The sequence below is a fragment of the Castanea sativa genome, chromosome 1 (genome assembly GCF_040712315.1).
Source record: "Castanea sativa cultivar Marrone di Chiusa Pesio chromosome 1, ASM4071231v1".
NCBI classification, from domain to species: Eukaryota; Viridiplantae; Streptophyta; class Magnoliopsida; order Fagales; family Fagaceae; genus Castanea; species Castanea sativa.
Window position 1 is genome coordinate 34,668,167 of NC_134013.1, and position 16,695 is coordinate 34,684,861.

General features: G+C 32.3%; 1 protein-coding gene and 1 pseudogene across 1 annotated transcript; one reads left to right on the top strand and one right to left on the bottom strand.

Annotated features, from left to right (window-relative positions):
- Positions 1–659: 659 nt before the first annotated feature.
- Positions 660–998, bottom strand: LOC142625671 (uncharacterized). The gene has a single exon (XM_075799351.1). The coding sequence runs from the start codon at positions 996–998 to the stop codon at positions 660–662; it is 339 nt and encodes a 112-aa protein (XP_075655466.1).
- Positions 999–3,348: 2,350 nt separating this feature from the next.
- On the top strand, positions 3,349–15,837 carry LOC142625679 (laccase-15-like; annotated as a pseudogene).
- Positions 15,838–16,695: the final 858 nt, after the last annotated feature.

Consider the following 16,695-nt stretch of genomic DNA (forward strand, 5'->3'; position numbering starts at 1 on the left):
CAAGGAGGTGGAAAAAGAAAAACCTAACCCTAGAGAGCTTCATAAGGTTTTCTTTTTGAAACCCTAGCCTCCTCTTACAGAAGAAAGAGTTCTTACTGCGTTTCTTATACGCCTTTGGGTTTTGTAACCAAGCAAAGTCTCTCACACCATCAATGAAGATCTTATTGGTGTTTCTATGTGAAGCTGTTGCAAATAAACTACATCAATCAAAGGGTTGTTGTGGAATTAGTCACGTATTGAGATTTGTGCAAAGGAGTTAGTCACGTACTGGGATCTATCTATCATTGGTTAGTCACGTACTGAGATTCGTGCATTGAACGGAAAGATTGCCGCTACAATACAAGTCCAATTGGGTATTGGGGTAAAGGTTCAACTGTAGATTGGTATTTTGAGATAGGCCAAAGGGTTTGGTAAGATTCCTTATACTTTAACCACTTATGTTAAATAATAGTGAATTCTTGGGAATGGTGACCTTAAAATCACCCGGTGGGGTTTTGTCTTGGTGGTTTTCCCCATTCGTAAACAAATCACACGTGTCAAATTTATTTTCCGCTACATTTAGATAATTTGGTGATTTGTTTGTGTTGCCACGCTATTGCATGAAATTTGATCTAATTAATTAACTTGGGTAATTAATTAATTAATTGTAAGGGGTCAATTCATTTTTGCCCTATCACATCAAAAGATTCATCATCAGACATTCTAATACTTTCAAATCTAGAGGTCAACTGGTGCAATTTATTGATTTTTACTCCCTTTGTGCCTTCATGCACTGTTTGCAAGATATTCCAAGTAGTGTAAGCAATCTCCACATTTGAAATCCTCTTAAATTCTTCCATGGAAACAGCATTGAATATCACATTCATAGCCTTACTATTAAAGCTTGTTGCTTCCTTTTGGGCAGTAGTCCATTCACCAATAGCAATGGTTGGTCTTTCCCAACCATTCTTAACAGACAACCACACTCTCTCATCAATGAATTTCAAAAAGGCTTTCATCCTAACCTTCTAGTAAGCATAGTTATTTCCATCAAAGTGTGGGGTGATCACAAGAGAGTGACCGTGTTCTATGACAGTAAGGGTCAAGGATCAACTCTAGGTTCAGAAACCTAAAAACTAGAGTTAACCCACTCTGATACCACTTGTTTGTTTGTTTAGACCCCTTAAAGAAGATTGTTTGACCTAATATATTAACCAAGTGATTACTTAGATTAATTATCCAGATCTAGGTTAAACACAAATAAATTATATCATGCAAAGATGCGGAAATGTAAATAACACCACGATATGATGACCTAGGAAAACTAATGAAACTAATCGTTTCAAGGTAAAAACTTGGGGAGGATTTAACCTAGCTATCCTTAAGATAAAGTAAATCCACTATAAGAGAATTGAGGTTTTTACAATCAGATTTAACCCTAAATCTATTGCTATCTCATGTAGTAACTTACTAATACGACCACGTGCAAGCTCCGAATCCACAGACTCCTTCTCTTATTAGATTTACACGAACACAAGCCACCTTGCTTGTGACTTTGAGATCCCACTCAAAGGTTTCAGATCACCTTCAGTAATGATCTTGATGCAGCAACTATGTTCTACCAAACCTTGATTGTAGTTTTAGCTCCGGTAGATTCTTGTGTAATTAAAAAGTACAAAACCTGTCATATCTCACAAAGACTAATACACAAATCTTCCAAAAGTCTTCAAAACGTGGCTAGGATTTCCCTTTCATATGTGGAGAAGGTTAGATGAAACCCTAAACGTTTTCGTGTGCTTAGGCCTGTTTTAAATTTTGCAGAAAAAACTAGAGCTGTGATTTTTGATCACTCGAGCCTAATTCTCGATCGGTTGGGCAATGCAGAACCACACTCTCTTTTTCTGCAATCAACTAGACTTGAACCTTGAGACAGCCACTTTTAAGCATTGCCTAAAAACCTAGACTAGACATGTTGTTCTCGGTTTGCCAACACAATACAAACATAAATTTAAATATTTAAATCTAAATTTTTAGAACCTAACAAGGGAAAAATCTATTGTAAAACTTTCATTCTATCATAGTGAATTTGTTACCTTGAGGGTAGTTTAGGTTAAATCCTTCCCAAGTTTTTTACCTTGAAACTAGACGATTTAATTGGTTTTTCTACTTTACTTTTCCACACTTAGTGATATGGTTGTATGTGTTTAACCTATATCTGAATAATAAACCTAAGTATCAACTTGGTTAATTAATTAGGTTAAACAATCTGAGTGTACATGGGTCTAAATGAACTGACAACGGTAATAAAAAAGATTATAATATTAAATATGATAGTAAAATAATATTATGTGGTTCAAAAATTTATTTCTTACGTAATTTTATATATACAATATTTTTCATAAAAATTTTATAACTATTAAATTGTCAAACTATTGTTTTAAAAAAATTATCAAGTTAATTTGGATTCTCATCTAAACCTATCATTGACATCACTTTGTTATTTTTTATTTTTTATTTATAATCTACCACCTTTGACATTACTTTTTTTTTTTTTTTTAATCTACCACCTTAGTGATTGTAAATTTAAATTAGAAAAATAGGCGAAAATTTTTTATTTATTAAGGAAATTAATTTCTACTCAAAATACTATTAATAATATAATATTATATTAAATCATATAACTTGTTTAATGGGAGCATGATATACTGTTTTTTTTTTTTTTTTTTGAGAAACAAACACACACACATATATATAGAGGAAGGGAGATGAGATAAGGGAATACACTCACACACCAACACCAAAACTGCATGCGGCAGTTAGTGTCGCGAAGCAAGTGATAAACCCCTTCTCAATATATCACCTTATCAATGTGGGACAACTCAACAATACTAAGTATCTTTTTTTTTAGACACACACACACACACACACACATATATATATATAGGAAGGGAGATGAGATAAGGGAATACACTCACACGCAAGCCGCTATGTATAGTTTCATTATTCTACAATCTATAATTAATATTGATGTAATTTAGAGACTCGAAAGTAGTTCACGTGCGCCCCATCTATGATTATTATTGCTGAATATTAATTTTACAATGCTCTACTAACCTTCAACAATTCCATGAATGTTTTTATTGTTTAAAAAAGAACGTCCGGTAACTATGGGAACTTGGATGGTTAATTGATAGAGGACTGTTTCTCAAAAAAAAAAAAATTTGATAGAGGACTGTTAGGTAAGGACTCTCGAAGAAGAATTTCGAGATTCTTTATTTAATTTGTACATATATAGAACACAAAGGACAAGGGGTAGACAATATAAGTAGGTATTGTTAGCAAAGAAAGTATTCTTTAAAGGGAAAGAAAATGAATTCCAAGAACAATTACGCGATGTTAGAGTTTCTGGGTATTCTGATTCTTTTTGTACACTTATTTTGCATGGTTCAAGGCGATGTCCATTTCTATGACTTCGTTGTAAGTACTTACCACTACTTTCCTTGCCTATTCGATCTGTGAATGTTTTTAGATTTATGAAATTGGGTTTGAGAACCGTCGTTGCTTCACCTATCTTGCAATTTCTTTCTCCATATACTGGGATGCACGGACGCGGCACCGGAGGTGCCGCACCCGCGTCCAACGCAGCGGGACACGGCGACGCGTGAGGGACGCCGCTACTCGCACGTCGGTGCGGCGTCCGGCCGCGTCTGCCACGTGTATCCATCCTTTTTCCAGCCGCCTCGTGCCAACGCGGCTTCGACTCGGCGCGATTCAGGCTGAATCGCACCGAATCGGGTCGTATCGGGCGATACCGGCAAAACTGCCGAAATTTCCGGTTCAGACCGAAACGGCCGATTCAGGCCGAAATTCAAAAAAAAAAAAAAAAAGGTGCGAAACGCACCGTATGAACTTAATATCTAACCCTACTTCAGCCCACTTCATTCTCACTTCATCAAACCAAAAAAACTTCAGCTCTCACCGACACCGTCTCACGCCATGCTTTCTGCCCCTCTGCTGTCTCTATGCTCTCTGCCTCTCTGCGGTGTGCTCTGCCCTCCATCTCTGCCCTCCATCTCTGCCTTCACTCTCTACCTTCACTCTCTCCGTCTCCCCTGTGGCAGTGCCGAAAATCCAAGTCTTCATTCTTTCAATCTCTCTTAAGCATTCTCAACTCTCTCTCACGCATTCTCAACTCAGGTATTGATATTAATAAAGCTTTCAATCTTAGTTTGATTTGTGATTTGTGATTTGTGAATTTGTGAATGTGATTTGTGAATCTTAGTTTGTGAATCTGTGAACTTGTGAATCTGTGAACTTGTGAATTTCTCAAAGCATTCTCAACTCAGATTCTTAGTTTTATTTAGTTAATAGTTATTATTTGTGAATCTGTGAACTTGGTTTGATTTATTATTAATTTATTTAGTTAATAGTTATTAACTTATTATTTGTGATTCTGTGATTTTTGAACTTGGTTTGATTTATTATTAATTTATTTAGTTAATAGTTATTATTTGTAGGTTAAATTGAATCTATTGAATTTGCAATGGACGAAGTTACTAGCACTGAAACTTCACCTTCGTCTAATCAAGAAGTGCCAAATGATGAATCTTCTCTTTCGCAGTAAGTACCTAAAGTAGAAAAACCAACTGGTGCATCTGTTAAATCAGGGGGAAACACATACTTTAAGTGTAATTATTGTGGTGTAGTTTATATGGGATCTTATTCTAGGGTTAAGGCTCATTTATTAAAAATTCCTAATAAAGGAATTAAACCGTGCCCTAAGGTGACACCAAGTCATAGGCTGGAAATGCAGCAAATGCATGATCAAGTTAAAAATGATAAGTTAGAGAGAGAACGGAGAAGTCAAATTCCCTTACCCCCACCTCCCCCAGGCTGTGGGCCTATACCTATTTCCCAATTTCAGAGACATGAAAGGAGTGATAGTACAAATCCGATTGATGGTAAGAGGAGGAAGGTGGCTGTGAATAATACTTTGGAGAAAGCATACCAGAATAATGCTAGACATGAGTTGGATAGTAGAATTGCTAAGATGTTTTACACCGGTGGGCTTCCGTTTAACTTTGCAAGGAACCCATATTATCGTAATTCCTATGCATATGCTGCTACTCATAGCATTCTGGTTTATGTTCCTCCTAGATACAATGCTTTGAGAACAACACTTTTGCAAAAAGAAAGAGCTCATGTTGAAGGACTTTTGAAACCAATTAAGGACTTTTGGCTTGAAAATGGTGTAAGTATAGTTTCTGATGGATGATCTGATCCACAAAGGAGGCCTCTTATTAATATTATGGTTGTATCAGATGGGGGTCTAGTGTTTATAAAGGCAATTGATGAGTCGGGTGAATTCAAAGACAAACATTATATTGCTGGGGTGTTGAAGGATGCCATAAAAGAGATTGGACATGAGAAAGTTGTCCAAGTCATCATTGATAATGCTAGTGTGATGAAGGCTGCTGGATCTCTTATTGAAGGTGAGTATCCTAAAATATTTTGGACACCCTGTGTTGTCCACACTCTCAATCTAGCTTTAAAGAATATTTGTGTAGCAAAAAACACTGAAAAGAATGAAGTTACATATGAGGAATATAGTTGGATTACACGTATTGGTGATGATGCATCCTTCATACATGTTTTTATCATGAACCATTCAATGAGGTTGGCAATGTTTAATGAACTTTTTCCATTAAAACTACTCCAAGTTGCTGATACTAGATTTGCTTCGATTGTTGTAATGCTAAAAAGGTTGAAGTTGATAAAAAGATGTCTTCAAGCCATGGCTATTAGTGACCAATGGGCTTCTTATAGGGAGGATTATGTTGGAAAAGCTCAAAAAGTGAAAGATCTGATTCTAAGTGATCTTTGGTGGGATAATATTGATTATATCCTTGAATTCACAGCACCTATTTATGATATGCTACGAATAGCCGACACAGATAAGCCTTGTCTTCATCTTATGTATGAGATGTGGGATTCAATGATAGAGAAGGTGAAAGCAGTAATATATCAGCACGAAGACTTGGAAGATGATCAGCATTGCTCATTTTGGAGTGTGGTGTATGATATACTCATTGATCGATGGACTAAAAACTGTACATCACTACATTGCTTGGCTCATTCCTTAAATCCTAAGTAAGTACATTTATTTTCTATTTTCTTTATTTCCCCCTTCTAGTAAAACACACCTTTCATTTATATTTGTTTTTTAATCTTTAACTCTAGGTATTACTCCATTGAATGGCTTTCGAAGAATCCAAAATGCATCGCTCCACATCGAGATTATGAAATTTCTATGGAAAGGAGCAAGTGTTTAGATCGATACTTTGAAGATGGGATGAATTAAGTGTGGTGAAGTTTGAGTTTGCAGCATTTTCAAGAGGGAGGTTTCCTTCACCAGCTGCCTTGACAGATAGGTGGGTCTTACAACCTTTGGTTTGGTGGCAATACCATGGCACCGCATTTCCAGCTCTTCAAACCCTTGCCCTTAAACTTCTTGGACAACCTTGTTCATTCTCATGTGCTGAGAGGAATTGGAGCACATACAAATTCATTCATTCCTTAAAAAGAAACAAAATGGCTCCTGCACGTGCTGATGATTTGGTATATGTGCATTCTAATCTTCGACTCTTGTCAAGGCGCAATGAGGAGTACATACATACAGCAACAAAGGTGTGGGATATTGGAGGAGACTCTTGGAATGAGAGCGACATACATGAAGGAGTTGGAATTCTTGAGAGTGCAACCCTTACTCTTGATGAGCCAGAGTGGGAGGCCATATTTATTGGGAATGCTAGCACTAGTGCTACTACTAGTGAAAGTGAAGTTCAAAGTGAAGTTCGAAGTGAATCTATTGATCTTGATGATGAAGATGTTGGTGTTTGATTGTCTTTTATTTAGTTTTAGTTTCAAACTTATGAGTTGTATTATAATTTCTGAACATCATGGAATGTTTTAGTTTCAATCTTGTGGGTTATATTTAATTTATGAACATCATGTTTTAGTTATTATCTACTATTGCTCTTAAATTTGGTCTATGTTTATATAATGTGAAAAAGTATGCTTAGTAATATATTAAAAATATAAATAAAAATATTTTTAATAATTTTTTAATCACCGAGTCCCGCCGCACCCGCACCCACCTTTTTCGAAAATTGCCGAGTCCTGCACCCGCATCTGCACCCGTGCTTCATAGCCCATATATATATAAATTTTGATCAAAGATCAGCAGCTTATTGTCTGCTTATATATTCTCTCTTCGTTTGTAGCTTAGGGAGAAAAACTTTACAGGGCTGTGTATTACAAAGAGCATGCTAGTTGTGAACGACAGTTTCCCAGGGCCGGAAATTAAGGTTCACAAAGGAGACACCGTTTATGTTAATGTCCACAATCAAGGACATTATGGAGTTACTATTCACTGGTATTCTCTTAGACTCTTACACACTGTTAATTTATTGCATATCCTGGCACTTTAGTGTGGCTCACTAGAATGACATTTTATTTTGAATAATAATATTGTGATCATTATTATAGGCATGGTGTAAAACAACCAAGAAATCCATGGTTTGATGGTCCAGAATATATCACACAATGTCCCATTTAACCTGGTACAAATTTCACATACAAGGTTTTATTTTCTGATGAAGAAGGAACCCTTTGGTGGCATGCTCATAATGATTGGACACGAGCCACAGTTCATGGTGCTATTGTCATTTTGCCTGCTATTGGATCCACCTATTCTTTTCCCAAAGCAGATGGAGAAGAGATCAATGTGCTGGGTAAGAACGTAAAAATTGACAATAAGGGTTTAATTTTAATTATTGAAAATAATTTTTTAGAACGTAATCATTCGTCTTGATCAAGACGACCCATTTTTCACTTCCAATTTATTGCATGTGCCAACTTCATGTCAGTTTTTAATAGTTCTTACCAATGCCTATCACATGCAATTGGAGAATGTATATTTTTTAAAACTAAAATCGGAAAATTATTAGGTACTCCCGAAGTACCATAAATGCGTATTCTCCTCTTACATGAATGGTGAGTTCCATTATAAATTTAATTAGTAGGATTCACCATTCATGTAAGAGGAAGAAATACGCATTTATGGTACTCCAGGAGTATACACTAATTTCCCACTAAAACCTATGTGCCCATTTAAAATTGCGTTTTCAGCGGACCATTTCAATTGCATTTCGTGTGTGTATAGACATGTGTGAAAGTGTCTATTTAACAGTGTCATATTTTTTTTAGTAGGATCAGATTTATAAATGACTATATACATGCGGAGTGAATCACGGTGCACTTTTTGTTTTCTTTCTTTAATGTTTTTATTATTATATTCTATTGGCGCTTTTCACGAGGAACTTCTCTATTTTTTGAGATACTCTCATTAGATTTGGGCGGGAAAAGCTAATAAATTAAGGGACTATTTGGATAAAATTTATTGTTAAAAATTAAAAACTGAAAATACTGTAGTAAAATAATTTTTAAATGTGTGAATAGTACTGCAAGACCCAATTTTAATAAAAAATTGCTGAAAAATTGTGTGAGCAGTGCACGCATAGTGCGTGAACAGTGTGTGTACAGTACGCGCACTGACCCATTTGTCCCCCACAGCAAAAAAAAAAAAAAAAAAAACGCAGGATCGCAAAACGCAGCCTAATATAATTCTTATCCAAACGGATACTAATTCTCCTCAAACTAGCTGAAATTTATATTAATTTTTTATTTGAATAATGATTAAATAATTAAATTTATTAATATAAAACCGTTTAAATTTGTTAGATAACTGTATTTGAGTATGTGTTTGGACAGCGGCCACGTTTTCCTTTTCTTTTTTTTTCTTTTTTTTGAGAAGAGCGTTTATATTTTTTCAGTGGGTCTCATGCACTGTTCACAGGATTCACAAACTTCTTTTTTCAACAAAACTTTCATAAAAAATTGGTCTCACGGCACTATTCACACATTTAAAAATTATTTTGCTACGGTATTTTCAGTTTTCATTTTTCATTTTTTTAGCAAAATAAACGGTATCCAAACACACCCTGAGAGTGTATTTCAGTCTTTCAATAGTACATAACTTTTGACTGTAATCACCCTTCCAAAAGTCATCTTATAAGAATACTAGACTCATCAGACATCACAAGTGTAAAGTAATAAGGCTCTTTTTTTATTTTTTATTTTGGATTTAGTGAAATAACGTTTAAAAGTGAGATAGAGATAGTATCTTAATTATTAGAATCTTTCTCTACACGAGAGTTGATAAAAAAAAGTTTTTTTTTTTTTTTTAAAAACAAAGACACACACACACAAGGGAGAGGGAAAAGGGTTTTAGCACAAAGATTGGAGAGTAAGGGAGTTAATAAAAGAGTTTAAAAACTTAAAACTTAGGAACTTTTTTTTAAAATAGTAAATTACTCTTTTAACTAGTTTATATTTTTAAATTTAAAATTATTCAACTAAAAGATAGGAGTAGTTTAGAGAGTTTAAGAATTTATGTGAAAATATTTTAGTACGCAAAATGATGAAATTACCCAAACAAGAAATCCTATTATTAATAGTATAAATGAGAAAAATTGGTACTTCTTTATTAGTTATTTGTTTTTCTAAGTGTGAGATGATCCCATGTAATTTTTTGTTCCTATAATCTTGTTTATATAATGACATAATGATTATTTTTTCAACTAAATTTTTAATCATTTTTTTTTAATTAAACTTACTTGTATCAAGTATTGGGACCGTTACCACCACGCACCCTTGGTGCAGTAGTCACTCCACAAGTATAAGTGCTTGTGGGGTATAGGGGGCAAGGGCCGGAGTTTAAATCTCCAGAAAAGAGCTTCACACATATATACACTTAAATTAGGCTAGAGTAGAAATAAAAATAAAATAAAAAATAAAGTATTGGGGCGGTTAAATTCATGTGACCCTTAAGAAATGAAAGAAACACTAATAGTCTAATAAATAATGCCCGAAATACCGTATATTGTTATATAAATCACAAAGAAAAATGAAAGAAAATAAGAAATATTTTTGGTACTTTTTTCAGATATTATTAACACAATAAATTTGGTCTCAATCTCGTTTCTCCTTTTTGTTAAATTTTTTAACCAATCCATTGATTTTCTATGTCATAATTTTTTTTTTCAAATCTTCTTTTTATCATGTTGCTTGTTCAAGATATAAAAATTAGATTGCATATATTTTTCTTTTCAATATTAACTTTCTTACTATGAATTGTTACTATCAAAAAAATATATTAATTTTTACGCATATGTTGTGTTTTAAAGGTTGCTTGCTTCTGAAAAGAAAAAGAAACTATCATGGTATTTAAATCAAATTAGCAATTTAAAATCATGAAGTACTAATTTATTGTTTAGTTCAGTTTCTATATATATGCATCAAAATCATAATTACTAATAATTATTGCACATTTCCTTTCTTATATATATATAGAGAGAGAGAGAGAGAGACTCTAGGAAAAGATAATCGTTCTTAAAGGACCATTCCAAAAAAGTCCTTTTTATAAAATATTTATGGAACGGACTTTTTCTAAATAGCTTTTGTAAAAAAAAATCAAGAATAAATTCTTAAAACAACTTTAACTTTTGTTATTACTAGATTTACTATTATCAAGATCTAAAACTGTCTTATAATTTAACTGATACTTTTTGGTATTTTAATATTTTCAATAAAAATGTCTAATATTCAAATTACTTTTTCCTTAGCCAAAAGAAAAAATAAATAAATTTAACTTTGTTGACACAAATATGGCTCCGCATATGAATCACAATTTGATTCGCCTATGCCGGTTCATGTATCTAATTATTACCGATGGTAATAATTAGATACATGAACCAGTGAAGGCCAGGATTTACGAGAATCTCAACGCCTAATCCCCATATAGTGAGCAAAGTTAAAAATTAATTTTCTATAGAAAGACTAAATACATTGCACAATTGCTCTTACTTACTATTTTTTTTTTTTTTCCTTTGGTCGACTATATACTGAGTAGAATCAAGAAAATAAAATCTCCATCATTAATCTTGTCGTGATTCAATTTCCAGCCCCGTTCCATCGTGTCAATACTCAATAGACAACAGGTCAAAGACCATCTTTTGATAACTAGATTACATTAGTCAATAACCGTGTGCAATACATAAATTTTTTAAAATATAATTTTTTTTCTCTTTTATTTTTGTCTAAATATAAAATTTAATAATTATTAAGACATATTTATTGTACTGTATTTGTATATAAAATTATTTAGTCTACCATTACAAAAATTACTTGATAAGATTTTAATGGAAAATTTTATAGAATTAAATTTCAAATCAATTTGATATATATATATATATATATATATATATATATATATATATATATATATATTAAAAAGACTAAATATTACGAAATAGTTAAATAATTTTTATTTTATATATATTGTAAATTATAGATTATAGATATATAAGTTCATTTTATTGTGGGATAAAGTGAACTTATATCAAATGTTTATTTTATATATATATATATATATATATATATCCAATATTTTCTATTTTTGGTTCTAAAGTAAAATCCTATCTCGGAGATTGTGGCATGAATCATGAATGGTCAAGTTGGAGACAAAAGTGGGATCTTTTTTCTTTCTTTTTTTCTTATTTATTTCCTTCGCCAACAGATCGATTTGAGCAGATCGGAGAAATACAAGTGACCAAAGAAATCTATAGTTCAAACACCGGGAAAAAAAAAAGTAATTATTAATTCTACCTTACATCTGACTCAGTCTATTGAATATACAGCGGCCTGGTACAAGGGAAATTTAAAGGAAGAGGTAGATGAAGCCCTTGAAGCTGGTAGTGATTTGCCACATTCCGATCCTTATACCATAAATGGTGAACCGGGAGATTTTTGTGCCTGCTCCAAGAGTATGTCACAAACTTTAAGTTCACATTTCTTCTAGGTTCACAATTATTTTTACCACAATTTACTTGAGTAATTAATTGTAAGTGGTGGGCAATTTCATTTACATACCTAACACTTTCTTTTTTTCTTGTCACTCAAAGTTGATCATTTCAACAAATTTTGGTAAAAAATTGTCTTTAAACTTTTTTTAAAAGTAAAGTGGCATATTTAACAATGATGTTAATATTTGCAGAAACAACATACCATTGGACAGTAGACTACAACAAGACCTACCTTCTTCGTATAATCAATGCTGTCATGAATGCAGAATTGTTTTTTGCGGTAGCTCAACATAATCTCACAGTTGTTGGGATGGATGGACGTTATGTTAAACCTTTAGCTACAAGTTACATAATGATAAGCCCAGGACAAACAATGGATGTCTTAATCACAACAAACCAGTCTCTCGGTCGCTATTATATGGCTGCTAGACAATACTCAAGCGAAGACGCCTCTGTTACAGCATTTGATCATGTCAATGCAACTGCGATTCTCCAATATGAAAACAACTATAGTTTCCCATCATCTCCTTCCTTTCCAACTACACTTCCTTTTTACCTGGATTACATTGCTGCCTTAAACTTCACTAATCGCATTAGGAGCTTAGCTAGCTATGAATACCCCGTAAACGTTCCCTTGAACATAACTACCATAATGTATGTAACAGTTTCCATGAATACAATCTTCTGTCCAACTTGTTCTGGAGGAGTTGACGATGAGATATTAGGGACAAGCTTGAATAACATAAGTTGGGTCAACCCAAGTACTGATGTGCTACAGGCCTACTACAGGTTTTGTTATTTCTTCCCTCTCTTTTTTTTAATTGTTTGATTGTTGGAAAAGACAAGGTATGCATTTGCATACTTTTACCCTTTTCTCCTTGAGAATTGTAGACTTTGTAGTTCATTTCTTTTTTCTTAAATGATTTTAAAAAGGGTAGGTTGGGTATAAATTGAGATATGAGATGACAACTTTAAATAAAATATTTTCTGATATTTAAGAATCAATTAAATAAGATGTATAGTTTTCTTTTTATATTTTTCAATTAATTTTTTCCTAATTTTTAAGATATAAAATGACTAAATATATTTGTGTTTAAGTTTTACATGCAGAATATATTAATTTAGTACATATGCTCGAATTTTTTTTTTTTTTTTGGGTAGTTGAAAATCTTCTTTTAGAAATTGTAGTTGGTAAAATAAACCTAAACCATTAATATTAGAATAAATCATGTTAGATAAGGATTTGAATATTTTTGTGAACTATCATCAACTTGTGAGCTATATTAGAACAATTATGGTGTCTTTTTCTACTTAGAAACCTTGGGCAGTTCCCTAAATAGCCTAGCAAGGGACTTGCCCCTCACAGTACAAAAGTTGAAAGAAGTGTTGGCTTTTGCTAAAATGACCACAAAAGAAGTTTATTACATGGGTTTCTTGTAGAGTATCCTTGGTCATTGCTTAATTTTAATAAAACTTTATGCAGAATGATTTACTATCATGTTTTATATTCACTTTTAAGTTTTAACATTGTACTTAATGTAGTTATATCAACTAAAAAAATCCCTTGCTATAAAATTACATATGTCAAGTAGGTTTCCAGCTCAAATACTTTATGGAAAAGAGAGTTTTGCAATTTTTTCTCAACCAAAATTGTTCAAAGTTCACAGTTTAAAAGGAATGACAATTAGTTACTCCTATAAGCCAACCATTATCTTGCTCACAAGACCTTAAGTGGCCTCCTCTGATTTATGTCCACGCGGACATTAAACAAACATATCTTAATTTATAGGATATATGGAAATACTTAGATTTATATTATGATAAAGGTATACCCTACAACCATATATGCCTGTATGTTTGAAAAATATGATCAAGTTGAGATTTCTTGTGCAGGAATATTAGTGGAATTTACACCACAGATTTTCCCGACCAACCACCTTCATACTATAACTTTACCGGTGATGAATTTCCAGATAGCATTGAATTAACAGTCCAAGGGACTAAGGTGAAGGTGTTGAATTACAATGAGGCAGTCGAGATAGTTTTCCAAGGGACTAACGTGTTAACAGGCTCTGTAAATCATCCAATGCATATGCATGGATATAGCTTCTATGTGGTTGGTACAGGTTTTGGAAATTTCAATAATGAAATTGACCCAAAACATTATAATTTGGTTGATCCTCCTGAGGTGACTACCTTTGGAATTCCTAAGAATGGATGGGTTGCCATTAGATTTGTGGCAAATAATCCTGGTGCGTTCTTCTCTTCCCTTAATTAGTTGTTCTTGACTTCTTGTTTTCTTAGGTATTTTTTTCCTTTTATAAAGCAATTGCATCCATTTTAAAGATTGTAAGCATGGGTAGGGGATCGGGTGAAAGTGAAAGTGATAGTCTAGAATAGTGATGATATATTTTATAATGCTTCATGTATGTTGTTCAAACCCAATCTTTACCTCCCCATTATTTACCTAATAAAAAATATATATAACATGGATGTGGGATTAATATGTATATGACTATATGTTATGGTTAGAAGTGTTAGCTCAAATAACATCTAGATTATGTCCTTGAAGTCCCCGATCAAGTATCCGACCTTCTAAAAAAAAAATAACCAAACATGGTCTAGGTACATAATAACATTTATAAAATATATTAAATTTTTTATCAATTTTATAATTAAAAAAATTTACAAACTAACCTGATAATAGATTTGACTAGTATCATGTTATTAATATACTAATTTGTAATTTAATATATATGGATATACTTAAAAATATACAATAAGATGCATAATATAATTCATATATATATAATTTAAATACTATTGATAGTCATTTTTATATTTTGTTAACTCTTTAAAAAAAATTGTAAGGATATCATTAGGTATTAAATGTAAATTGTCCATTTTTTTAATTATTGTGAAGCACTTTTTTTTTATGATTCATTTCGAATCTTTGGTTTTTGTACTTAATAATTCACTTGGATGAATATTTATACTGTGATCTCACATTTGATTCTAAAATTAAGAAATAAAACTCTTTATGGATAAATAATTTAGTACATATAGCGCAAAATTAAAACTCTAATTTGAAATTTTAATTTAAGTTTCTCTCAGCTTCATCTACTACTATTATTATTATTATTATTATTATTATTATTATTATTATTATTATTATTATTAAATAAATTTATTAATGGGTTTTTATTTGTATATTAAAAATTGATATGTTAGTTTGTAAGATTTATGTAGTAAAATTTGTAATATCCTTAATATTAAGTGTTTTTAAGAAGCACGATTTGCCCTTCCCACGTCCAACGTTTACCTTTTTCTTTTTTTCTTTTTTTGGAGCCATGATTGTTGACTTTTTTGTGTGAACAGTGCACACTAATGGATCCCGTGCACTGTTTACGAGACTTACAAATCTCACTTTTCAGCAATTTTTTTATTAAAAATGAGTCTCACGGTATTATTCACACATTTAAAAATTATTTCGCTACAGTATTTTCAGTTTTCAACTGTATCCAAACGGACCCTAATTAAAAAAAAATACAATAAAACTGAACCTAAATAATATTACCTTCTCAAATAATAATAATAATTATTATTATTATTATTATTATTATTATTATTATAATATTACCTTCTGGTTCATTTATATGCCATAAGTGCTAAGATCGAATGATTTTTGGCAGGTGTATGGTTTTGGCACTGTCATTTAGATCGACACATGAGTTGGGGCATGGACACGGTCTTTATTGTAAAGAACGGTGACACTATGGAGACAAGCATCCGCAAACCCCCTGCTTATATGCCTTCCTGTAGAGTTCCGCTGAAATCCTATGGTTATGGATTGGATGAAAAATCCAACACATAATCTTATTTGATTAACTTGTCAATGTCAAAAGCCTATTTAACATAGTGTTACATTAAAATAATTTGCAACGATCAAGAGACTTTCTTCTTTTATTTAATTATTGTTATTTTTCGATAAAAGAAATAAAATTTATAATTGAAAAAGAGATACAGGCCGGACAACAGAAAGTATAGGCGAAACTATTACAGGCATGAATAGCCATAGTAGCACCAATACAGAATAATCTAATCAATTAGATAAAACATGTGCAATATTGGACTGATTCTTTTGACCTCCAAAGACAATCAGCTACTGCTGGACATGGGCAAAGAAATTCTATGTGCTGCTTTATTGTAATCCTACAACAGGATTTGAGCCATATCCAATATTTGCTAGGGTGAACTTAGGTTCTCTCATTAGGTAAAAATCTAAAATTGACCATCTAACTTTCAACTTTTGTCATTTCAATCCTCTAACTTTCAATTTTTTCATTTAAGTTCTCTAACTTTCAATTTTTGTTGGTGTAGTATTTAGTTAAATATCAATTAAATGGTGTTGTTAAGTGAGTAAAAATGACACCATTTTGGCTCTAATTTTTTTATAATAAATTTCATAATTAAAAGAAAATAAAAAAATTGTTATTAAAAATAAAAATAAAAATAAACACATTGACGGGGAACAACGTCTGGAAATCAAAACAAAAATACTTGACTCACTATAGCCCTAACTGAGAAAATTGAGGGAAAAGGAGAGAAGTTTGGGTGGGCAAGGGAGACCGAATTTGAGATTCATGTCTTCAATTCTCAGTGATATTATCCTTTCTGGCATTTGTGAAATGCTACTACAGGTCCAAAAATCGCCACGATAGGTCTATTCAGG

Excerpts from the sequence above, each read along its gene's own strand:
- LOC142625671 (XM_075799351.1), bottom strand. The coding sequence starts at position 998 with ATGAAAGCCTTTTTGAAATTCATTGATGAGAGAGTGTGGTTGTCTGTT.